This window comes from Ochotona princeps, chromosome 9 (genome assembly GCF_030435755.1).
Source record: "Ochotona princeps isolate mOchPri1 chromosome 9, mOchPri1.hap1, whole genome shotgun sequence".
Classification (NCBI taxonomy): domain Eukaryota; kingdom Metazoa; phylum Chordata; class Mammalia; order Lagomorpha; family Ochotonidae; genus Ochotona; species Ochotona princeps.
The window spans coordinates 61,037,861-61,063,874 of NC_080840.1; the positions used below are offsets into that span (position 1 = coordinate 61,037,861).

The 26,014-nt window shown below is 39.9% G+C and overlaps 1 protein-coding gene across 1 annotated transcript in view; it reads left to right on the top strand.

Moving 5' to 3' along the window:
- The window catches only part of ZFHX4 (zinc finger homeobox 4), a 194,914-nt gene that overhangs the window by 23,501 nt on the left and 145,399 nt on the right, over positions 1-26,014 (top strand). The window contains exon 3 of the mRNA XM_058668754.1: positions 253-755. Within this exon, the coding sequence (XP_058524737.1) occupies positions 253-755 (503 nt within the window). The remainder of the gene's footprint in view (positions 1-252; positions 756-26,014) is intronic.

Consider the following 26,014-nt stretch of genomic DNA (forward strand, 5'->3'; position numbering starts at 1 on the left):
CTTCCTTGCCCTGGAAAATACAAATTTCAGAATGACATCATGCCCAGTAGGAGTAATTAAAGCTATCTGATGAGGGAATTTAGAAGTTGAAAGGGATGATTGTAATTGATCCTGATTCAATCCTATTACAGCTTTTTATAGTTTAAGCTCTAGAGAAAGCGCCTTCCTTGTCAAGACTTTATTTTACAGATTCCTTTGTGTGTGCTGTGTTTTCTAGTCTCTATTTTTCCTTTTAATTTTTTTTTCCTGTAGTAAATAATGAGCTGCCGCCTGAAATCCGGCTTGCCAGTGGTCAGCTAATGGGTGATGACCTGTCCCTCCTTACTGCAGGAGAGCTGTCACCTTATATCAGTGACCCAGCGCTGAAGCTATTCCAGTGTGCTGTTTGCAACAAATTCACCTCTGACAGCCTGGAGGCCCTAAGTGTGCATGTGAGCAGTGAGCGTTCTCTCCCTGAAGAGGAATGGAGGGCTGTGATTGGAGATATCTACCAGTGCAAGCTCTGTAACTACAACACTCAGCTGAAAGCGAACTTCCAGCTTCACTGCAAGACTGATAAACATATGCAGAAATATCAACTGGTGGCTCACATTAAAGAAGGGGGCAAAAGCAATGAGTGGAGGCTGAAGTGCATCGCCATTGGCAACCCTGTTCACCTGAAATGTAACGCCTGTGACTACTACACCAACAGTGTGGATAAATTACGCTTGCATACCACCAATCACAGGCATGAGTCGGCCCTGAAGCTCTACAAGGTAAGCAGTGATATCCGTTTCTGCTGGCACTTGGTAGACAAGGGAATTAACCATTTCAGAGCTTGGGGCACCAATCCGCAAGTCCAGAAAACAAGAGGGGAGTTGTGGGAGGGTAGAAAGAAGGCTAAGGTACAGCAAAGTATATTGAAACGTACTGTACTGGAGAATTCCTTGAAGAGGCTTGGCTCATGTTCCATCTGTACCTATCTCAGTAGCCACAATTGCTGGACTGCTTCCCCCAAATAAAAGAACTTTCCTAGGAATTGTCATACATAAAATAATATTTTCTGAACTTCTCTTATTTATTGTTTTTCTTATTAATTATTCTTGGCTGTCGTTAAAGATTAGAAAGAGCAAGAGACAAAAATGGTGTCATTCTTTGCGAATGTATTACCTTCTGTCTGATTAATAATAGGGACAATCCAAAGTGTGCACCCTCTCACGTGCACACACACACAAGTTTTCCTGTGTATTCTCAGTACCATTGAGTAAATGTAGTCTTAGCATCCAGTGAGAATGGATTCAGCTTTTATGTTGTTGTTTTATTTTTTACACAGCTATATGCCAAAGTAGTAATGTTTTCATTCCCCTAAATGGGTGTGATATAGATAAACATGCTTGTAAAATGGCTAGGAGACTTTGATCTTGACTGGAAAACTACACAGATGCAATAAATATGTACAAATGATGAACACCATTTGCTATACAACATGTCTAGACTTTTTCTAGACCCTAATTACTGATTAATGTATTTTCTGCAGTTTGTTAGTAGGTTCTCTTGATTGTCTGAGTTCATGTACAAATATAATATATTCATTTCTATGATGAATAACTTGGTAACTTATTAAAAACTTCTTTTTGTGTAGAGGATATTAAAATTCAGAAAATATTGCAAACCATTAGTCATTGTAACAAGCTCTAAATATGATTACAAAATCCATTTTGCAAGTGTTATCTGTTGATTTATACTAGAAATCAGTGATAACTATACTACCAGAGTCAACCAGCAATTATAGTACCTATAGCTTTTCCAAAACTGCTCAAAATCACAAATGCACAGCAAAAAGAGCAGGTTGTGACTGTTTAGGTGCAGGACTGTTTCAGTTTGGCTCTGTCTATGAGCTGTTTCAGGAAATTCAAATTCTAAATGGATATAGCATGCCAGAAAACCGAAAGATTCAGTGTGAGAATTTGTAACATTGTTCTTGTGATATTGGCACTGTGTGAATCAATAATGAAAGCATTAGGTTTTGGTCTCACAGACTGAGAGAAGTGCAGGAAAGATGGAAATCTTTGAAGTTGACAGTATTGAGCATGTAATATAAAGGATTAATTGAATTATAATTCATAGGTTTTACAGCAACAGTTGACAACTCTTCAATTTTCTACTTTTTTCTGTTGATACCTGACCTATTAAAAGTTTCAGAATACCTCGGAGAAAAAAATAAACATTAAGTTTGCATAAATAATAGATTTAGACCCTGGGAGCCATATAGAATATTCATGAACTGTGTTTATATTCACACAGCTTCTCTAACACTTTAAATTTAATATGTTATGAGTTGAAAGTATAAATGTACAAATTTTTCTATTTTATTAATCTCATGTGAAAACCCAAAGAAAAGTGGTGTTACTGTTCATTTTCTCACAAAAGGCTATTTAATTATTTGAGGATCATTTAAACATGCATAGGGGTGTGTGTGTGTGTGTGTGTGTGTGTGTGTGCTTAACTAGTCATTCTATATGCATGGATTGAGGACCTTGCTCTGCAGAGGATCTTGCTGGATGCTAGAATTATTCTTGAAGTTTGGTTTCATGGAGAGTTGGATATTGTCATTGAATTTATTACAACCAACTGAGATAAGAACATGAATAGAAAGAGAGCGTTAAAGCAGAGCACGACATTTTAGATTTCTTAACCAGTACTCTTGGCATTCTAAGAAATCATATTAAAATGTGTTCATTAGTTGCTTGTTTCTAAAATACGTAAGTGTTTCTGCTCAGTGCAACATTTAAATATAGCCAGCCAACAGACCTGAAATTACTTTGAGTAAACTTATTTCGAATTAAAAGATCAAAGAAAAAGTTTGAGTTATTTATTGAAACTTATTGTTCAACAGTTCAGCTGTGTTCTTTTGTATTGTCCTTCAAGGGGCATTCAATATTTCTACCAATAACTAGAAAAATATCCCAGGGTAGCAATGTGTTGGAGATACTATTCTAAACCAATTTCAGAAACTGTGTTTCTATGAGTCAGAAATAAAGGATTTTCACGCACAGTAATGGGCATATTAGCAAGCTCGGTTGACTTGTGTCGGCAAAATAAAATTGGTTTATAAGTAACATTAATTGCTTTTAAATGAAAACCTAGCAAATTGACCTGGGCCTGGGAAAAAATGATGTTTTCTTATATGGCTGAAATATTAATATTAGACTTAAAATAATCTGAGTTAATGACTAGACAATAATCTCTTGTATAAAATTTATTTTCACTAGGAGTTTAATTTACATCATTTTGCATTGTGAATTATTTAGTGATTAGAGGAAACTGACAAGTTAGCAGTTGTAAGACAAACACAGAGTTACAAGAAAACAGCTTTTCTCACTATTGACAACATATTGATTCATAACACTCTGAATGTTGTAATGTGTCACTTCTGTTTGACTAGACCACTTTTCCTCTTGTGTTGTCAAACCAAAGCAGGCTTAACTAAAAAAACTGTGTGTCCTTATACTAGTTGGAGGAGGTTAAATGTTAAAGGTTAAGGGTTAGTTTAAAAGCATCATCTGCCTAGCTGCTTAACTTTAAACTGATCAGTTTAATGAAAATCTGTTTTACAGATGTTGTTTTAATGTATTTGGCAGGATTTAGGCAGCTTTAACATTAGACATATGCTAGTAAAAATTATTTCTTTATTTGACCAGAACAACACCTTTCCTTTTATGTTTAAGGTAGAAGACTGTGGGTTATGGTATTTTGGCAAGGAACCCAGAGGCAGATCGTGTTGATGATTTTTCCATATGGTCTACAAAAAAAATACCTTTAGTCTATTGCTAAATGATGACTGCAAAAACAAACAAAGCCGCATTCATTTTTTGGCTGTGCTATTTTTCCTAAGATTTTTTTTAAAAGAATTTTGTTATTGTTGAGAAAATCTTTTGCATTTCTGTAAAAGGAGAGTCTGCTAAATAGTATAAAGGTTTAATTTTTTTTTTTGCTCCAGAAATTTTTAAGATGAAAGAAAATTGGCTCAGGAAAATAAAACAATAAGTTGAAAGTACAGATTGTCCATGACCTTTGCTTTGAATGTATGAATATATGTTTAAAATACAGTTAACATAAATTGAGTTCACGGATAGCACTAACTGGTCATAAATATGGCAGTGATTTTCAGGAAGCCAATGTCATAATTGTTTTCTTGATTTCATACTAGTGCATTCTTTGCAAATTTTAGTTAATTGTTATTCACATAGTGGGTCCTCAATAAGTATTCATGCCGTGATTAATGGCCTAAGGAATAAATTGAGAAATGTATTAAAGAAATCTCTTTGCTTCCAATTCTCATTTTAAAAAATGCATTGTAATTTTCCCTATCCATAAATGATCCCAATCTTCTTCTAAAGAGCCTAGTAAAAAGACATAATGAAAACCATTTAGCACTACTCCTTCTAACTGAGGAAGAACAAGTAAGGTCTTGGCAATATTTCAGATTTGCAGTTTAGTTTGTTCCTGGCTCAGTGTGGCCAGCCTGTCCTGACCAGCTGATTGGTTCATCTGTCACTCCATGCACTGCATAGCCGCGCTCTTGCTGCACCTGCACTTCAGCTGTTCTTCCAGTATTGTTTGTATTTTTAAGTGAGGTGTTCCCTGCTTTGTTGGTTCAAAGTCAAAAGCTTAATTATACTAGGGTTTTTTTTTTTTTTCCCTTCCTGCATCTGCTGGTAGTGAGTAGTCTGTCTGAATTCCACAATGCTGTTTTCATATTTGGATTTCAAATTGGCTGAGAGCAGTGAACAAATCACTTGTCTCTATGGTGAGCAGAGAAACACACGTGGGATTTAGTCCTAGGTAACTTCTAGTGTAACATTTCCCCAAGGAGCATTTTTTGGGGTTTTCTCATTATCCATGTTCTGGATGAAAGAATCCGAGTTAAGAACTAAAATCAAGGTGTGGGGGAGGGTTGCAGAGGAAAATCCAAGGAGGTATATTGCGAGAAGCCCGTGAAAAGGAAGCAAGAACATGGAATAATTAGCTTTACCTGGCTTTTTGTTTCTTTTGCTGCTTTACTAGTAGGAAATAATAACCTGAGCAGTTGGAAGTTAACAGAGTCATAGATATTTTCATTTCAATAGGCCAGAGTTCAACTTCACAATAAAAAATAAAATATACCAGATATGTACCATTTCAGTTATTGAAGTGTCATTGTCCTGGTGTGATGGTACAAGAGGTCAGGCGATAGTGTGGCTCACATTTGCATAAAAGCCATTGTACAGGAGGAAATTGGAATATGCATGTTTCTCTAAGACAACTAAACAGGGTCTTCTTAATCTTATTCTAGTCATTTGAGTGATGAAGAATGCTATTTCCAAAGATAAATAAGAGTTAATTTTTTTGTTACTTAACATTAAGCTGAATATGGAAATTTTTGTACTTTTTGTTAGTTTCAGATTTATGTTCATTTCAGGGTTGAAATGTGGTATGAAATTTAATTCCAGTTACAAGATTTGTTTGAAAAGGTAATCACAATTCAAATTATTGTATTGTAGTCTCATATAAAAAGACAAGGCAAAGGCTGGAAAAAAAACAGTTTCTGTAGTAGAACAATGTGTGCTTGCATAATACTTGTTACTAATAAACACAGAAAATAAAGACGAGTTGGTTAACTAACAGTGACTAATAAATCACTGGTGTTTTCAGATCACTATGTAATTGGCAAGACCTCTCAACTGTGTCTGCTTAGGTTTTGAGGTTTGGCATTTGCTGAAACATAGGCTGGTATGTTAGCATGTCTATATCAGAACAAATAGAAACTTTCAGGATTCATTCATGCATTTGTGTGGGAAGGAACAAGTTACAATGTTACAATGTGAGCTGAGAAATCTCTATATCCACCATAAACTTGTGATTGAGGAGCTATTGAAATACAAGTAGGTAGGTAGGTAGGTAGATAGATGGATGGATGGATAGATAGATAGATAGACAGATAGATAGATAGATAGATAAGCAGATGCACATCAATTCCCAAAAATATTTGGATTGGTGTAGATTTAGCCCAGTGGTAAATTTTCCTGCGTCCCATCTTGGAGTACCTGAGTTTGATACTCTTGCTTCTGACTCCAGATAATGCAATCCTGACAGGCAATAGTGATGGGCCAGTTTGGTTCCTGCCATCCATGTGGGAGAATTGACTGCTGGCATTGGCCCATCCCAGTCCTCATCACTGTGGGCATTTGCATAGTGAGCCAGATTACTTGTTTGTGTCATTTTGCATTTAGATAAATAGATTTTAAAAATATTGAAGATAATTTTACATTATTATTATTATTTTATTGGAAAGTTGGAAATGCAGATCAGGTTTACGGAAATAAGAAGAAACAGAAAGATCTTCCAACCAATGGTTCATTTCCCAAATAGTTACAGAGGCCAGTGCTGAGCTGATCTGAAACCAGGAGCCAGGAGTCTCTTCCAGGTCTCCCCACATGGGTGCAAAGTCCCAAGGCTTTGCACCATCCTCCTCTGCTTTCCCAAGGCTTAATTATGGAGCTGGATGGAAAGTGGAGCAGCCAGGACATGAACTGTTACCCATATGGGATCTTGGCACTTTCAAGATGAGGATTTAGCCATTGAGTCATTGTGTTGCACCCGATAAGTAAACTTTTTAAAGAAGATTTATCTTACTGTTAATTGAAAGACAGAGTTACAAAAAGGAGATTGAGAGAGACAGAGAGAGAGAAAGAGGAGAAGAGAGGTTTTCCATTTGCTGCTTTACTCCCCAAATGACCTCACGGTCAGAGCTGGACATATCTGAAGCCAGGAGCTAGGAGTTTCTACTGGATATCCCACATGGGTGCAAGGGTACAAGAACTTGGACAACCTCTAGTGCTTTCCCAAGTCATAAGCAGTGGGCTGGATCTGAAATCGAGCAGCAGCCAGAACACGAACCTGTGCCCATGGCAGGTAGAGAAAGCCTGCTACGTTACAATCCCCGTTCTAAATATACTTTAAAGATGTAAGATAGAAAAAGATAGAAAAGATAGAAAAGATAATATTTAATGTACGAGACTTCATCAAACTCAGACAAACTTTAAAGAAATCAAGCTCTGTCTTTGGAAACATCTATTTTATTTTCCTTATGCTTTTCTTTAACTAAAGCTACTGTCTCCCTACCCATCAGGCACAATGATATTCTCTTCCCCTCTGATTTCTTTGATATTTTATCCCACCTAGACTTTCTCTTTATGGAGCTACCCCATGTTACAAGATTACTCATTATTCCACAGAGAAAATTGGCATTTCTTTACTTAAGGGGAACACATTTTTATACAAAATAGGCTGGTGTATCACAAAGGAATACATTTTCAGTATTCACTTTTAAAATAAATGCTTAATCTGGAAAAAAATTTAATGATTGAGGAGGAAGCATGGCTATATTAAGGGTCACATTTTGATAGCACACTACACACACACTCTTAAGCTATCACACCCTACATCAGAAACAATGTCAAGAATTCAGTGTTATCCCCAAAGAAACATGTCAAATCATATTTCATGATTTATACACACATTAATGTTGTACATTCTCATTCTGGTCTGTGAAAGATAAATATGGTAATACCAATATTCATGAAGATCTTCCTTGTTAGCACCCTGAGTCATGCAGGTAATGTGGAAGGATGTGTCATCTCTTGCGTTTCTTTGGCTTGCAGCGTCCCATCAGTAGAGCTTGTTGAAACTGCTAAAATGTTCAAATGGGTGCCTGGATGCCATGCAGTAGTGCAGCCAGAGTCATATGTTAACCAGGCCTCACACTGCTGAAAGGGTCTTGGCCCCAGTGTGGAATGAGGAGGAGCTGTCATGTGTATAATGACCGCGGTTCGGCTTCCAGAACATCTGGCCTGCCTAAGTTCTACTGGAAATGCTTTACCGAGTTTGCTTTGAGTCTGAGCCTATGCTCAGGCTGTGTTCAATTAGATGTGGAGATTTGTTCTTTATTCAGATAATTCAAGGCTTGAAAGGGACCCCTCAACCCCCCGTAATTATCAGTATGTTTCAGGACAGCACGGGAGGGTATTATTTATTCAAAAAGTAGGAGGGCAATAATGGAAACATAGAGTTCTATAGCCATAAGGAAATTTCCCAATTTTGACTTCCAATAAGTAGAGAAATGTTTATAAAGCAAGTACTATGTCATATTGGGTCTCACCCTTGTGGTGGGAGATAAATCATCTTTGTAAAGTTACTCAGAGAGAGAAGCTACTCTCAACAGGATAATGCTTTCAGATTCATTCTGCTGTCCAAAATATAGGTTATATTTGGGGATGAGATGTCAGGGACGTTAATTAAGCAGTAAATCCATAGACCCAGCCACTTAATTTTTCATGAACTTTCCCCCACAAATGGCTAGTCTTCCCCACAAATGAGTAGGCAGGTCTTGTCTTCTGAGTCATGGCACATTATCACGTGTATGACCTGACTTTCTCTTTTTGTCCTATTGCACAGCAGGACTTTCTAGGTTAGTTTACAACAAGGGTTGTGGCAGAGTGGGATTTGAAGGCAAAATAGAGCTTTTCTGTTAGTTGGAACATGAAGACGCTTGCTACCCATGTGTAACATAGAAAGTGCCTGGTAACATCTTATTTAATTTTGTTTTTATATTCATTTACTAATATTTTACTTTTCCTGCCTTTAAGGAAAGTGACATTTTCTGAAGTTAATTCTGATGTTTATTAAATGTGCACATACAACTATGAAAGCATAGATAGACTATCCCCTTTTGATTCAGTTTTTCTTAAAGCCTTTCTTTCATTGGAGGTATTGAATAATAAGAATACAAACCTTCTCCTGTTTTTTAAGGAGAAAGCGTTAAGGTCATAATTTCCCATCATGCAATTTTTCATTAGTGCAGAAGAGGCTTGGGGGTGAAGATGGCGTGTTTCTGAATAACTGTTGATACAAAATTAGTGGAATGCAGGACTGAGGTTGGAAAGGAATGAGGTATTGCTCCATACAAATGTAGATATTACTGTCAATTTGTGAAGAAAGTGTTTTCTTTTTTGTGTGCAGTAAAATTTTATTTACTAATAGAGGGGAAAGAGAGAGAAAGAGAGATTGGGGAGTGAGAGAAGGAAGGATTTCAGTCTGAACTTTGTTTTATTCTCCTAAATGTCCATGAAAGAACAGTGCTGAATCCAGGCACCAGAAGTATGATCCATAATTCTCATGTGGGTGGCAGGAATCCAAGACTGTGCAACAGTAGCTCTCAAGATATATGTGCCATAGTAGGAGGCAGGAAACAGGAACCCGAGTCAGGGTCAAACTCATGTGACAATCTGACAGGAGACATGGGCATCTTAACAATCAGTGAGGGCTCGGAGCACTCACTCAACTGACTAATCCTCACCTTGCAAGAGTCAAGATCTCACATGGACACTAGTTCATGTTCTAGCTGCTCCATTTCCCATCCAACTCCCTGCTTACACCTTGAGAAAGCAGAGGAAGATGGCTGAAAGTCTTAGGATCCTGCACCCACCTAGGAGACATGAAGAAGCTCCTGGCTCAGTTCCAGCCATTACTGTCATTTGCAGCGTGCACCAGTGGATGGAAGATCTTTCTCTCTGCATCTCACCTCTGTAAATCTCTCTTTCTAGTAAAAATAAATACTTTTTTTTAAAGTCTGGAAAATAAAATTTTGAAAAACAATTACATGAAACATCTTCTCCCTACATTATGTCTGAATGTATTTTTATTATGCAAATCTATCTTTACAGTGAGTAATTCTATGTAATGTAAGCACTATGGTTTTTTTAAAGATTTATTTATTTTTATTGGAAAGGCAGATATACAGAGAGGAAGAGAGACAGAGAGGAAGATCTTCCGTCCAATGATGCACTCCCCAGGTGGCCGCAACAACCGGTACTGCGCCGATCCAAAGCCAGGAACCAGGAACCTCTTCTGGGTCTCCCACAAGGGTGCAGAGTCCCAAAGCTTTGGGTCACAGGCCACAAGCAGGGAGCTGGATGGGAAGCAGGGCAGCCGGGATTAGAACCGGCGTCCATATGGGATCCCGGGGCGTTCAAGGCGAGGACTTTAGCTGCTAGGCCACGCCACCGGGCCCAAGGCACTATGTATTTTTACTAGATGGTAAAAAGAAAAAAAGTGAAGCAATTATCCAGATCATGTGGTGATGATTCCAAAGACTACACTGATGTATTCATGCTACTGCATCATACCTTCTGAGACCCTTTTCAGCAGGTCCTTCTGGACGCTCTAGCAAAGATCTTGCCAGCGGTGAAGATGAGCCATTTTCTGCAGTTTTTGATAGATGATATTCTCTGGGGATGGGCCTGGGAGAAGTGGATGAATACAGTTACAGGAGGAGACGGTTGCATATATCTTAGTTCTTCCAGATTTCATCATCTACAGAATAACAATGTTTGAAAACCATCCAACTGCATGATCACAATAGCCACATGAAGTACAGGGGAAGCTGTGCTCAAAGCTTTTTTTTCCCCCAGGAACCCTACTATCAAAGGCAAAAGCAAATTCAAGTGTTTTGGGGGAAGTTACCCCAACAGCCTTGTAGTCCTTGGGATGCACTATGTACCCCAGGTCGGAGCACTCTGCTCTGGCTGCTGCATTCACTATTATTGTTCCTCCACCCTTCACATCACAGATGTCAAGATGACTGATATAGGAGTTGGGACTTAGGCCTGGCAGCCCAACTGAAACATCGGCAGTACATATGGGTACTCATTGGGCCACGTAGCTGTTCCCAATAAGAATTGAAATGCACTGTCCAGCCTGCAGGAGCCTCTATAACATTTCCTGTTGGGCAGGCTGGGCTTTAACTGGCCATTGGCCACCCCAGAGTCAGTCATATCATCCATCCTCTTCCAGTCTTTGGGCTGCCACCTTATGTGTGGATCCATGGCGAAGTACAACACTTCAAACAAACAGGACCTCTTCATTTTTCTAGGGTATGCACTCAACTGTCTTCAACTCAAAGTTGGTGTTAGGAAGACTGCCTTAAAAGCGAAGCTTCAGGACTCAGCTCTTAGCATGAACCAGCCTGGGGAAGTTCTGCAGGTTCCACTACCAAGAGACGGCAGCTTTGCTTGCCAGGAAAAAAGTTTTCAGGTTTTGAAATATTGATAGTTTATTTTGTGGCTATGCATCCTGTGGCAGGAAGAGTCAAATTTATGGTCAGTTGAATATTTGTATGTGAGTTGAGGGGCATTGGGAAGACCCTTACCAAAAGTATTCCTTTCTCTGATGCCCGATCTCCTGTAATTTGAGTTGGTGAAATCCTATTGGTAACTGACTTATTTATTACCTTTCTTTTTTTTTTTTTAAAGATTTTATTATTATTGGAAAGCCGGATATACAGAGAGGAGGAGAGACAGAGAGGAAGATCTTCCATCCCATGTTTCACTCCCCAAGTGAGCCGCACCGGGCCGGTACGCGCCGATCCGAAGCCGGGAACCAGGAACCTCTTCCGGGTCTCCCACACGGGTGCAGTGTCCCAAAGCTTTGGGCTGTCCTCGACTGCTTTCCCAGGCCACAAGCAGGGAGCTGGATGGGAAGTGGAGCTGCCGGGATTAGAACCGGTGCCCATATGAGATGCCCCGGGGCGTTCAAGGCGAGGACTTTAGCCGCTAGGTCACGCCGCCGGGCCCTATTTATTACCTTTCACAATGGTGCTACTTTTTATATTATGAATACTTATGTAATTTATTTTGAAAAAAAAAAAAGAATTACACAGAGAAGGGAGGACAGAGAAAGTGACCTTACATCACTGGTTCACTCCTTAAGTGGCCACAATGATTGGGGCTATGCCAGATCGAAACCGAAATCCAAAAGCTTCTTCAGGTTTTCTCCATGTGTACAGGGGCCCAAAGACTTGGGCCATCCATAACTGCCCTCCCAGGTGCATTAGAAGGGAAGTGACTCAGAAATGGAGCAGCTGGAACTCAACCTGGTGCCTGTGTGGGAAGCAAGTCCTTCAGGCAATGACAACATGCTTGGCCACAGCATTGGCTCCATGGGACCACTACTTGAGGAAAAACATTCAAGGGAACTTCTAAAAATTCATGAACTTGCATGCTATGAAAACACTATGCTTGAATTTGACATTTTTCTTTGCACCAAAAATAAATACTCTTTCATTCCATTTACCACAAACATTTTGAGGTACTCTTCTATATTGATAGAAATTACAGTGAGTTAAAGGCTTTCTACATATTATCTTTAATGCTGTTCTTAGTGAGTGTGGGTTATTATTCCTCCTTTGACAGTTGAGGAAACAAATTCAGAGAAAAAATCTCTTCATTCAAATCCTTCACAGACTATACGAACCCTTGCTGGAATTTTCACCCTGGCTTCTTCTCAACTCATGTCCTACATTAAGATGCTGTATTAGGAAGAAAAATTACTGTGTTTGAGGTCATGAAGAGGAGAGTATTCTAAGAGAGGAGAAAGGCTGGGAGCTACAGAAGCAAATTTTGCAATGTTTTCTAGGGCTTACTCATTTTGGAATTCAATTTTATTCCTTCAAGCTAGCGGATCTGCTTAGACACATTGTAATGCAGTAAAAACCCGCCAAGGGATTCACATGTTTGAATGCAGTCTACTAAAATGAAAAACCCAGACCCAATGGGTTGTCTTGGAGCTAGACAGAGAAGCTGCTAGTTAAAATTGTTACCCACACACCTTTTCTGTCATCACACCATTCTTAAATTTGAAGAAAAAAACTTTTTACTGGCATGTTTAGGTGTTTGGTGTGTTAAATGGAAAGGACTAATAGAATATTTATTACATGTAGGGCCTGAGCTTTCACTGCTTGCAAGTAAAGCACCTTTGGAAGTTGCATTAATTCATTTGGGCCATCAGGGTAGCTCAGCAGTAATGTACTAAATGGTACCCTGTTGACCTGAAATAGGGCCTGGGCCTCCCTAAGTATTTAACTTACTACACTACAACAACCAAAGCACTATCTACTCATTGCCCGTAATTGGGTTCTCCTCTCCTCCTTTTCCCTGGCATCACTACAGCCTCTGGAGGAAGTTCTATTCATTCGCTCCTTAGAATTCTTAAAATTGTCTTGTTTTGAATTATTATTTGTCATTTTAAATTTTTATCTTTTACTACGTACTTTGATGCATTTTAGATGCAAAGAAACTAGGGAGTTTCAGTTTATGTTGCTAATGTACTCTCTTTCCTCAGAACTTTGTCATTGATTCTATGCATCCTGAAGTCTTGTTACAGTGAGGAGTGGCATTGTGATATGGTGGGTTAAGCCAGTAATTCTGTCCTGGTTCAAGTCCTGACTTCTATGCTTCTTTTGGTCCAACTCCATGCTATGATACCTGGGAAGGCAGTGGAAAATGTTCCAGTGACTTGGAACATTGCACCCATCTGGGAAACCAGGATACTATTCGTGGCTTTTGGCTTTGGCCTGGCCAAGACTTGGCTGTTGTGATCCCTTAGAAGGATGAATAGTGAATAAAATATTTCTCTGTGTCTGTATCCTCTCCTTCTCTCTCTGGCACCCTGCCTTTGAAAAAAGAACTGTTTGTATTAATTAAAGTAGAACATTTGATGGATTGGGGAAAATTTGGTGAGACCATTGTTTCCAAGGTTTCTTTTTCTTTTTTCTGTGCCTGGGGGAAGTGGTGGGAGACGGGGAGATGACACATTCAGTCTCCCAACTTTCTCAGTACCCAGGGGTGAGGAGCAGCCACCCGATGTCATCTCAGCATGCTCTGAGGCTTCCACTCAGATGGTTTTGATAATTGTGAAATGCTGTCAATCGAGGATGAGAAAATCCCTCCAAGGTCCATTGGCTGACATAATCCAACTCAGAGTCTCCATTAGTCCAGATATATGCTGTCAACGCCTGATTGGGGTAGTTGACAAATTTGTTCCGCCCTCCTTCCTCTGCTATGGCACCAGATGTCTTCTGCAGGCCCCAGTGAACTGCCATATCCTTCATGAGCATCTGGGTATGTTGTCCACTGCTCTAAGCCACCGAGAAAACCGAGTTCTGACACATGCACTCCTCGATCAAACCACAGGTCCTGCAATTCTTCCCATGGTTGGAGTTCTGAGTCCAGTGGTTCAGTTGGGAACATCCCCAAAGAAACCTCATTTGAAGAGATCCCAGACCTGACTCTCATGTACGCTTGTCAGTACAGTGTCCGGCTCAATTCATATCCCACATCAGCCTATACACATACAAGTAAATGCAATTGCTGGGTCAGCTCTATCTCCAGCCCCATCTCTTATATAAACCAATCGGTGCTCCAGCCCAGACCAACCCTGCCCACCACACACTCAACCCTCACTTTCACCAGTGGGAACTGTGGTCTACTCAAAACTGCCACTGATAACCACCCCCAGGCCCACCCCAGCCCTGGTTCCTGTGCTTGCCAGCATGTGCAGCAGACTAGCCCAGTCTGTCCCACATCCCATTCAACTCATCTCATACACATCAACAGGCATTGAAGCCTAACTCAACCCAACAGACACACCACTATCCAGCCCACACTCATGCCAGTGGGTGCCACTGCCTGTCTAGCCAGGCCTGCCCCCAGCCCTGATTCTCATGCTCAACAGTGAAAGTTGTAGCAATCAGAGAGGTGTTCACAGGTTCCCTGTTAGGCCCACTCTTTGGCCTGGTCTTACACTCTCCAGGTGTTTCTGCTGTCTAGCCTGGCAGGATCTGTCCAGAGTTCCAGCACTTGCCAGTCAATGCTATGGCAAAGCCTAACAAGCCTGGACTTACTCTGGCTCATGCATGTACCAAAGCATACAGTCAGTTAGTCCAGCCTGGTTCTTCCCCTAGCCCAGTTCACATGCAGGCCAAAAGGTGTTGTGGCTCCGGCTGGTTTGGTTTGCCCTCAATTCCATCTCGTATTGGTGGGTGCTGCAGCCCAGCTCAGCCCAGCCAGCTCCTGCTACGTACCGGCCCTAAGGTGAACTCACTGGTGTATGGTCTGATCTGGCCTGTTACCCCCCGTTCTTTAAACATACATGCAAGGAGAAATTATTAATAATTTTTTTTCAGAAAAACATGCTCTTAGCCCTCTTAATTCCCCAAATATTAGAAAAAGCAGAGCAGATGTTTGTCCTACTGGTTAAGACATAGGTTGGAGAATCTGAATCCCACATCTGAGTCCTTGAGTTTAGTTTGTTGCTAATGTGCAGCCTGGACGGTTACAGGTGACTGCTCAAGTGGTTTGATCCCTTCCATTCACACAGGAGATCTCATCTGATTTTGTAGCTTCTGGATTTGACTTTGTCCATTGCTGGATTCATCAGCCATTGCTGAAACTTGGGGGAAAATGGACTAATGGATGGAAGCTCTCTGTATCTCTCTTCCTCTATCTCTCAGATTATAAACTAATTTTTAAAAGTTAAAATAAAAACAAAGATGGGTTTAATGAGGAACTGTTTAGTGGTTTTTGTTTGTTTGTTTTTTCTCAGACTCACAGAGAGAGAGGTGGGTGGGGAGACATCACCCAGCCACTGGTTCACTCCATAAATGACCTCAATGGCTAGAATGACTCAATGGCTGGTTTGAAGCCAAGAGCAAAACACTTCCTCTGGGTCTATCACATGGGTGCATCTTTGGGCTATCCTCCACTGCTTTCCCAGGCCATTAGCAGGGAGCTGAATCAGAAGTGGAACAGCCAGGACTTGAACCAGTGCCCATATGGATATCATGCAACAGGTTGAGGCTTAGCCTACCATGGCCCCAGGAATCTCTTCAAGAGATGGGCTATCTTAGTAAGATGAAACCTTTTACCCTTACATGTTGTATATATCATTTATCAAACTTCTTTGGTAAGAATCCCATGCAAAAAAGGGTAGGCAGTTGTTGTTGCATAATGAATTAAGCTAATGCCTATGAAAGCATTAATTTCTAAAATGCAAATAGAAGTACAATCTGTAATTCGTAAATAGGAAAGTGTCTTTTTCATTACCCAGTTACTGAGTTTTGTGAGCATTTGTTTATCTATGTGTTTCAAGTAAGCTCTCAGGTTAAATGGACTCTTCTAGCCTAGCTAGATTACTTCATTCCTTCCTGCAGAAATATGACCATCATTCAGAAAAGCAGTTTGACAACATATTATCAAACTTTAGAAGCAGAATTGTATTACAGCTGATTATATTTATATAGAAATGCATATATTTATTTATAGTAGATGTAATCAAACACAATCATGTATTACATAAGGGGAACATTTTCTATAATTTTTACTTTTCATGATATAATTCCATAGGGTTAGGCATTTCCCCTTCTACTCACCCTCTTCCCCCTCCCCACCACTGTTTACCTACTTACTATTTCCAACAGTACAATCATTCAGCAACAGTCACAAGTCCATCATCTTTTTTTTTAAATTTTAGTGTATCATGGCATCATAAGCATATGTAGTGGTAGAAAGTCCAGAATTCTATTGTCAAGATTTACTTAACAGTTTCATTGGAAGTCTTTCTTTTATTCAGGAGTAGAGCTGCATACTGCAATGTATCTTGACTTCTTGGTATGCTAGTCTCCATTACATAGTTCCTTTAGGTAAATATTTGTATATGCATATTTGTCTATGTAACTATTAATCTTGTATTATGCATAAAGGTTGCCTTATATCAGAGAGAACATCTGATATTTGCCCTTTTGGGATTGCTTATTTCACTGAATATAATGGTCTTTAGTGAAACCATTGTTTTGCAAATGATAGAATTTCATTTTTTTTAATGGCTGAGTAGTTTCCATAGAGCAGATGTTTCACAGTTTCTTTACCCATTCCACTGTCAATGTAAGATTGTGCTGCTGTGAGTATAGGATTATACTTTCTCATATGAAGATTTTACTTCGCTTGGATATGTTTCCAGAAGTGGGCTAGCTGAGTCATATAGTACATTAATGTTAAGTTCTCAGCACTCTTCATGTTGATTTCAACAGTGATTGTACCAGCCTACACTGCCACAAACAGTGGATTGGTGTAACTTCCTCCCCACATCCAAACCAGCAGGTGTTGTTAGCAGATTTCTGAATGTAGGTCAATCTCATTAAGAGTTAGGTGGAATCACAATGTGATTCTTATTTTTATTTAAGGAAAACATTTTCTAAAAAATACATTGTTAGGCAGTTTTTAAATTTTATTTTATGTTTTTTAATTTCTTCATCTGAGAGACAGAAAGACAGACAGAGCTTTCATCCACTTATTCACTCTACTTAAGCCAAGACCTTGGGATTCAGTCTGGCCTCTCATGTGAGTGCCAGGATCCAAGTACTTGAGCCATCATCTGCTACCTTTTAGAGTACACATTAGTGGGAACCTGAGATCAAGAGTGAATCTAGGCTGTAAACACAGGTACTCCAACCTAGGTACTTTGATATGTTATGTGAGTATTCCAAACCTTTTCTATCTGTTCTGCTTATCATTATTATCAAATGCCTACCATTATTTAAACATTTTGTCATTGTAAACATCGTAGATTATACTTGAAATAATTAACATAGTTACAACATCACTAAGTGATATAATCTTATGGGACCACCTTCCTATGTGCAGTCCATTGTTGACTGAAATATCATGTGTTATATTACTATGTGTAGGATGTATGTGCATGTATTATACATATTTACATATACATATGTACACACATATATAGAAGCCTTCAAAAAGGTGAGCAATTAAAACATTTCAATAGATCAAAATAATGTAGATATATTCAGATTGCCTTTACTAAGCTATCAAAAGGGCAAAATGCCAGTATGTATGTAGGGAGACCTAATTGTACATATTTTATTCAAAGTTTGGAAGAAGTTGTATGTATGAATGCAGATGAGCATGATGAGAGAGAAAGAGAAATAAAATGTAATACGTGAAATATGCATAAAATTTGGTAATGTGTTAATAGTTAACACTCATTTTGTGTTAAAAAATAAATTGCGGGAGATCTCTTCCTGTCTATTGTTAGTGTTCACAGTTCCTAGAGGTAATAGACCTTTGATGATGTTGTGCAACACTCGTCACCAAGCACTGAAGTTGGTTCTGAGAGTACACACGAGTAATCAAAGCTTCAGGGAACAGGATATGATTTGCAAAAGTGATAGGCTGTCCGGAAAGCAAATGAGTTCACCATTAGTGGCACTGCAGTGAGTATTTTGACCCTACAAAAGGCAGGTCTGGAGCTCCAACTTAGTGTACCCTTTTGTGAAGATTTTAGTATATGCCAATAAAAAATATTTCTTAAAGTAAAATATTCCTCAAATTATTCTCTACCTAATTAGTTGTGTTCTGTGTTTCGTAGTCTTAAAGTCACAACAGTATCATAAGATAACGAAGCTCAGAGATATCCTTGAAATCAAGGGAATTAGGAAACTTGAACAAGTATCTTCCTAAAGTGGTAGGCTATTAGATATTCATTAAGGGAGAATGATGGAATAAGACAGCAATTTCAATTGTTAACCACAAAGATATAGAAAAAAATGAGACTTAAACCATTCACAAAAGGGCCAGTCGCCATAGCCTAGTGGCTAAAGTCCTCGCTTTGCGAGTTCCAGGATCCTGTGTGGGTGTCAGTTGAGGTCCTGACAACCTTGCTTTCCATCTAGCTCCCTGCCGAGGACAGTTCAAGGCCTTGGGCTCTGCACCCTTGCGAGAGACCTGGAAGAGGCTCCTGGCTTCTGCCTTCAGATTGGCTGAGCTCTGGCCATTGCAGCCACTTAGGGAGTGAATTAGACAATGGAAGATCCCGGCGCAGTAGCCTAGCAGTTAAAGTCCTTACCTTGCACAGGTGCCAATTCTAATCCCGGCAGTGCCGCTTCGCATCCAGATCCCTGCCTGTGGCCTGGGAAAGCAATACAGGATGGCCCAAAGCCTTGAGACCGTACACCCACATGAGAGACCCAGAAGAGGCCCCTGGCTCTTGGCTTTGGATCAGCACAGCTCTGGCCATTTTGGCTATTTGGGAGTGAACCATCAGAACAAATTTCTTCCTCTCTGTCTCTCCTCCTGTGTATATCTGACTTTCCAATAAAAAAAAGATCTTTTAAAAAAAATCACGAAACAACCATAAATAACAAAGGTTAGGAACAAAAGAATGAATGCTGAACCACTTACTGTTCTTTCTTTTTTTTTAATTTTCAACAATTCATATACCATGCAACTTGTGTATTTAAAGTCTAATCCAGTGGTTCTTAGACTTATGCAACCATCACAATTTGTTTTAGAATATTTTCATGATCCTCCAAAAGAAAATCTTGCACCTTTTTGCTGTCCACCCCCATCTCCCATCTCCAGTCATCTCTGCTCCTGCCCTAGGCAAGTGCTAATTGCTTCTGTCTCTGTAGATTTGCCTGTTCTGGACAATTCATATAGATGAAAACATAGCATATGAGATCCTTTGTTCTTAGCTCCCTTCATTTAGCATAGTATTTTCAAAGTTCACCCATGCTGCGTTTGTTTCAGCACTTCCTTCCTTATTAAAAATTTGCATTGTATGGGCATGTTGTATTTTCTCTAACCACACACCCCTCAGATGTACGGCATGTGCAGATGTACAGATGAACAAATGTACAGACGCTGTACATTTAGGTGATTTCTACTCTTCACCATAGTAAATAATGATGCTATCAGCATCTGTATTCAAGATTTTCTGTAGTCTTACATTTTCATTTCCCTTCCTATGTACCTAACCATAGAATTGCCGCATTGACAATTATAAATATTAAATGGTTTCTCATTACTACCAGCAATTATTTTATATCTGGCCAAACACTTTTCCCTTTTTTTCTTTTTTTTTAAACATTGTTTTAATTGATTTCTTAATGTTGTTTCCATGGTTGGGAGGCTTGCACACACATTCAGGTCTCCAATTCAGATTTTATTTTTCTTCTCTGTCTAAAGAGAAGGTAGCAGAGGGGTCACTCCCTGCTGTCAAACTACGTTGGCACCTGGAGATAAAGCATGGTTCTTTGATGACATGTGAGAGACCCTGATGTGAGGAAGAGTGTTCTGAGGATGTTGCTTGTTTTGGCCTTGACAGTTGTGAGACTGTTTGCTTCATTATCCCAGGTTTAGAAAATCTTCCCAAGGCCTATTAACTGGCCAGCTCCACTTCAACACATCCCCAGTCTAGGAACATGTTGTGAATCTTAACCAGGAGAGTGGTCTAATCTGTTCTGCTTTCCATCCTCTGAGAAAGCATGTGATGTCCTCTGCTGGCCAGGAGAACTAGCACTCATGTCCCCCATGTGCATCTGAGCATGTTGTCCACTCTGCAGATATCAGCGATTAAGGAAGCCCAGTCCCAATACACGGACTACCAGGTCAGACACAGATTTTCCCTGTGGCTGGGGTTTGTATCCAGCAGTCTAGTTTGAGAGTCACCCAAGAAACCTTGCCTGGGGTGACCTCAGAGTTGATTCTTGTGTTCACCAGCCTTGGAAGGATCAGGTTCAGTCTGCCACTTGCACCAGCTAAAGCACATAACAGTAGAACGTAGCTGCCTGGTCAATTCTGCCCTAGCCCCATCTCTCATGTGAATTGATATGTGCTTTGGCCTAGCCCAGCCCAGTCTGCCACAGGCCTGGTCTTCATCAGGGGATGCCATGGCCTAGTCAGAGTGCTCCCCGATAACCCCCATTAAGCCAGCCACCAGCCCTGGTTTTTATGTGTGCCAGCCTCTACTGTGGCTTAGCTCGGCCTGATACACTCACAGACCCAGCCCTTACATATGCCAACAGGTGCTGCCACCTTGTCCAGCCTGGTCTGTGTCCAGTCCTGGTTCTTGTTCTCACCAGCAGTATGTACAGCCTAGTAGGGGAGTGCCCACAATTCCCCTGCCATACACGTTTTTAGCCATGGATCTTGCACCTGCCAGGGGGTACTGTACCTGCCTGACATGATTCACATGCAGTCCTGGCACTTGCCAGCTGATGCTATGATCTAGTCCAGCTGACCTGCTCCCATTCTGGTTCTCATGTGCACCAGTGGGTGCACCAGTCAAGCCCAGCCTGACCCACCCCTAGACTGTACCAGTTCTCATGCTTACCAGTGGAAGTAGGCCAGCAAGCCAGTCCCTGAAGATCCGCTACCAAGCCTGCTCCCAGTCCCAGAATGCCAGCAGGTGTGGTGGCCCAGTCTGAGATGGGCCACCTCCAATCTCGGCATTTGCCAGCAGGTGCTTCAACCTGGCTCAGACCACTCCACTCCCAGTCCCAGCTTTTGTCTAGGGGTTCAACAGCCTACCCCAACCCGACACACCCCCCAGCTTGAGGAGCTCTCAACCACTGGCAAACCCAGCTTAGCCTGGCCTGCCCCTTGCCCTGGTTTTCATGCTCAGCAGTGGAAGCTGCAGCCTAGCAGGGCAGGTCCCCCAAGTTCCCCTCTTAGCCATTCCCAGTCCCGGGTCTTGCGTGTGCCAGTGTGTGCTGCAGCCCAGCCTGACATGACTTGTCCCTAATCCTGGCACTCACTGGTTAGTACAGTAGTGTAGCCTGACTGGCCCACACTCATTCTGGCTCTTGCTGGTGGATACTATGGCCTACCTCATTCTGGCCCGTTCCCCAAGTCTGGCTCTCACATGAACCAGCTGGCACTATAGCTTAACCTAGTCAGTTCACACCCTTTCTGGCCCATCGCTATTCTCAGTTTTCCATGCAAACTAATGCATACTGCAGTCCCACAGAGGTGGGCCCTCAATTCTTGTAGAGAATATGCCCTCAGATCCTATTCTTTCACATTGTACTGAGAGCTGAGGCTCAGCCTGACATGGCCTACCCCTTGCTCCAACATTTGTGGGCGGGTGTGGCAGCCTAACCCAGCCACCCAAGCTCCAGTTTTTGCTTGTGATCATAGGTAATGGGCAATGATATTTAGCCCAGCCAAGATCCTCCATATGGGCAGATATCTTGGCCTGATCTAGACATGCCCTCGGTTCCACCCCCCCTACAAACAGATCATTTTAGCTCCCTCATTTACCTGTAAGCACAGTGTTCCAGTCCATGGAAAATCACCTAAGTTCTTCCTTGCCCACTAAACATACCCTCATTCGTTCCCATATCAATATGCCCCCAGATTTTCTTCCTGGTACTCCCCACCATCCCCACATTCCCTCAAAAAAAAAAAAAAAAGAAAGAAAGAAAGAAAGAAAAGAAAAGAAAAGAAAAGAAAAGAAAAGAAAAGAAAAGAAAAGAAAAGAAAAAAGAAAAAGAGAGAGAGAGAGAGAGACAATAGGCAACCATGCTGGTACACTGCTATAGTTAATACAAATTTGGCATTAACTAGGCCCAGAGTGCCCACCAGCTATTGGCTGCTCTTCTCCCAGCTGTGTAACACTTGCCTAGGTACAAGGCAGCACAGGCAGGTGCCTACAGCTGGGCTCCCCTGCTTTCTTTAAATAATACTTGCAATTTTTATCACTCTGCCACTGCTGCATATTTATCTTCTGCTTCCCTCTGGCAGATCAGCTCAAAGATGAAATTGATACCAACATTTATTGAATACATGCTTGGTGTTGGGAAAATAACATCCTAAAAACTTTCAATATCTTAACTCATTTCATTATCACAGCTATCCTTTTGGGCGATGTTAAAATTATTGTTTTGAAGATAAGAAAATTAAAGCAACGAAAAGTCCACTAATTAATTCAAGATCACGTGGTTGTTAACAGTGATGACTGAATCACACTTTGAATACAAATTGTGTGGTTTTATCATATGAAGTCTTACCCAGGACATATGACATTAGTGAAGATACTGCACTGATACAGGAAAACTGTAAAGGAAAGACCTGTTGATATTTGAAGGAGATAGGAACAAGGGTGCAGAAATAGTTGATCTAGACTGAAGTCCTGTTTAGTAGAGTAATGTCCTTTTTTTTTCTTACAAGTTAAAAATGCCCTGTTCTGGACTCCAGAGGTGAAAAAGTTAGATAAAGAGAAAGTCGTGTAGTTCTTGTCCTCAAGAAGCTCACGATTTTTTGTTTTACAAGAAACTATACAGTATTTTTGATCTGTGCTTTGTTTTGCCATGTGGGATGTCCTTGTTCACAGCCTTCCTGAAATGCAGGAGTTTGTGGAGACATTTTTAGTGCTTTCTGTAACACATTGTTTGCAGTGTTGATTCTTTGTGTCATCTGGAGAATTAATATTTAGAATTCATATTGTATTTGGAGAGAAAATTAGGTTTCAGCTTTCCAGAACTTTGATGGAGCGGCTGTGTGTTTCCGCACCAGTGAAGATTTTGTCTTATTGGTGAAAATATCCAGTGACAGTATAATTAAAGTCTCCTCTTTCTTTTCCTTTCACCTCTCCACCTATGTGATGTTTCTAAGTGTGTGACTTCTGTATTTTCATAATGGTAAAGACGTGGATAAACTGTAAGGTATCTTAGCGCTTTCCTTGCTAACTGGAGCTATTTTCCTTCTTTATGAACGTACAAATACAAACACGCCTGTTTCTCAGATCTGATGAATGAGACTTCACATTGCATCAGATGAAATAGTCTTGATATTTTTTTTCTACAGTTCTTTCAAGCATAATACTATTTGATTCAGACAGTTACTAATGGACCTTGAAGCTTCTAATTTCCAGAGACCTAACGGATCTCTTCATAAGGGCCACTGACATCAGTACGTTGAGGTCAAGGTTTGTGTTGCCAATCTTCCTACGTGAGAACATTGCCATGGCATCCTCCTTTCATTTTCATCACAAAAAAGTGAAGACGAAGTTACACAAGAAAACAGAATAAGCTCCTATATTAGCTCACGCCAGAAGATTGTCTAGAGTGCTTTTCTTTCGTCTGAAAAAAAAGTGAACCAGAAAGATTGCCTGCCTAATTCAGCAGTTATGTGCCTGAACACTTGATGAGCTTCATGACCACTGGTGGAGTGGCTATCAATTTTTGATGCTCTCTCATTATGAATACATTAAGGGTGGAGTGTAGTGAGGAGGTGTCAGGTGATGTCTTGGAGAAAGTCCATGAAAGTGCTTCATGATTAACTCCCTATATGGCTCCATAACTCTAAAAAAATTTTCAAAGAATAATGGTATTTTCCGACTTCAGGCATGTAACTGACTTTCTCCCTCTGTATGTGCTTCCTTGGCAAACGTTTCTGTACTTCAGTAAGTGGAAGAAAAAAGGACTTCACTGAGTTCTATAGATCTAAATTAAGTATAAAAATAACTTTAAAAAACACATTCTGAGAAGAAAGCTTTCTTATATATGGAAAATATTGTTCCTGTCCTTTCATGTACTGTATTGGCACTGCATTCTGTATTTTGACCTAATTTCTTCTTCTTCTTCTTCTTTTTTTTTCTTACCAGTAAGGTACTTCTTTTAATTTCTGTAAGTATACAGGTTGCACAGTTATCTCTAGGACTCATCATTCTTGAAAAATCACTCTTAACTTTTATCCTTTCCACTGGTCTTCAAGTAAAATTTGCTTTAAAAAGGAATATAGCCATATTCATCTACTTAAAAAGAGGTGATCATGGCTGATATAAAATAGTTATTTGTGTATTTTTATGTGCTTTTTTCTTAGAAAGACTTTGTATCAAACTTTTAAATAACCTTTTTTAAGACAGAAGGATATGAAGTTGCCTATGAGTTAGTAGTAAGTAGAGCTTATAACTGAAATACACAAGATTTAAAGCATCACTATCTGACATTATTTTGAGCTATTATTAGAATTATAACATGAACGGCATCTTAAAGGTGTTTCAGATCTCAATCACTTCTTGTGGATGTCAAGTTTTAAAAAGAATGTTGAGTTTCATCAAGAATCTTATCTTTAACTACTGATGTAGTTACACATATATTAGGTTTCTGTTTTGTCTAATGTATGAAATTGTGTTTTTTTTAAACAGGAAGCAGGCGAAAAATTGTTATTAGAGGAATAGCTGAACTTCCTCTCCTATTTCCTTAGCCTTACTGACTGATTTGATCCCTTAGTTCATTTGTTCAATTAATGGTATGCCATTCAACATATACACAGGCTTTGCCTTGGTGGAATTTATACTTTAGTTGAGGAGACAGATGAACGTTAAATATGTAACTGCATATCAAACAAAGGGATAATTGTTTATTATTGCAAACAAATGACAATGTTTTTGATGTGGGACTTTTCATTGTTTATTATCATCTTTGGATTCTTATAAATGGAAGTCTTCCTTTAAACTTGAGAAAAAAGAGAGGAATTTAAATGAGGCCTTGTATAAAGCATTGAGGAAGATAGTTGGGCCTGAACTGAATTCATTCAATTCAACATTGAATGAATGAACTTTTGCTCCTGAGGCTTTTATCAGAGAGCAAATACTTTAAAACCTTTGTGTAGTCCTGAAAAGTTCACGTGAAAGATATTTTAGAAATGGGAATATATGCACTTGGCAGATTTGTATGAATGAGATGAAGTTGACTATTAGACTTGCCTTTGGACTTTTTCTTACATACACTGCTAGCAACCATAACCCCTACCAAGGTATCCCGTGATCACTACAACCAGCCGGGGTCAGTGGACGCAAGGGCATGGAAGGTCCCTTGTTGATCTGAAGGTGCCATGAGAAGTTAGTGAGTCTCAGCTCCATTACATCTCTTCCTCTAATGTTTAGGAGAGAGAAAAAAAATTCACTCCTATGAAAATCTAGGATTTTGCTAGGGGATATTTATGTTGCATATTCCATCCAAATAAAACACTGAGGGCAGTTACCTCTGTCTCATGCCTCGCTTTGCCTGTAATGGCAAGAGTCTATCATGTTTTGATATGAATGAATAAATAAATAAATAAATAAATAAATAAATAAATAAATAAAATAATAAACGCTGTTACAACAGGGGAAAATGGAAAGCCTTATAAAGAACCTCTTTCTTTACAAAACAGTTTTTCTTTTGCTGAAGATCTGGCACATTAGTGAGATGTTGGGCCAAGAAACCACTTTCTGAGTCCAGAATCTGGTTAAAAAAATGAAAAAAAAAAAAAATCCAAGGCCCCTGGACTGAATTGTGTATGAGTATCTGCTTGGTAAA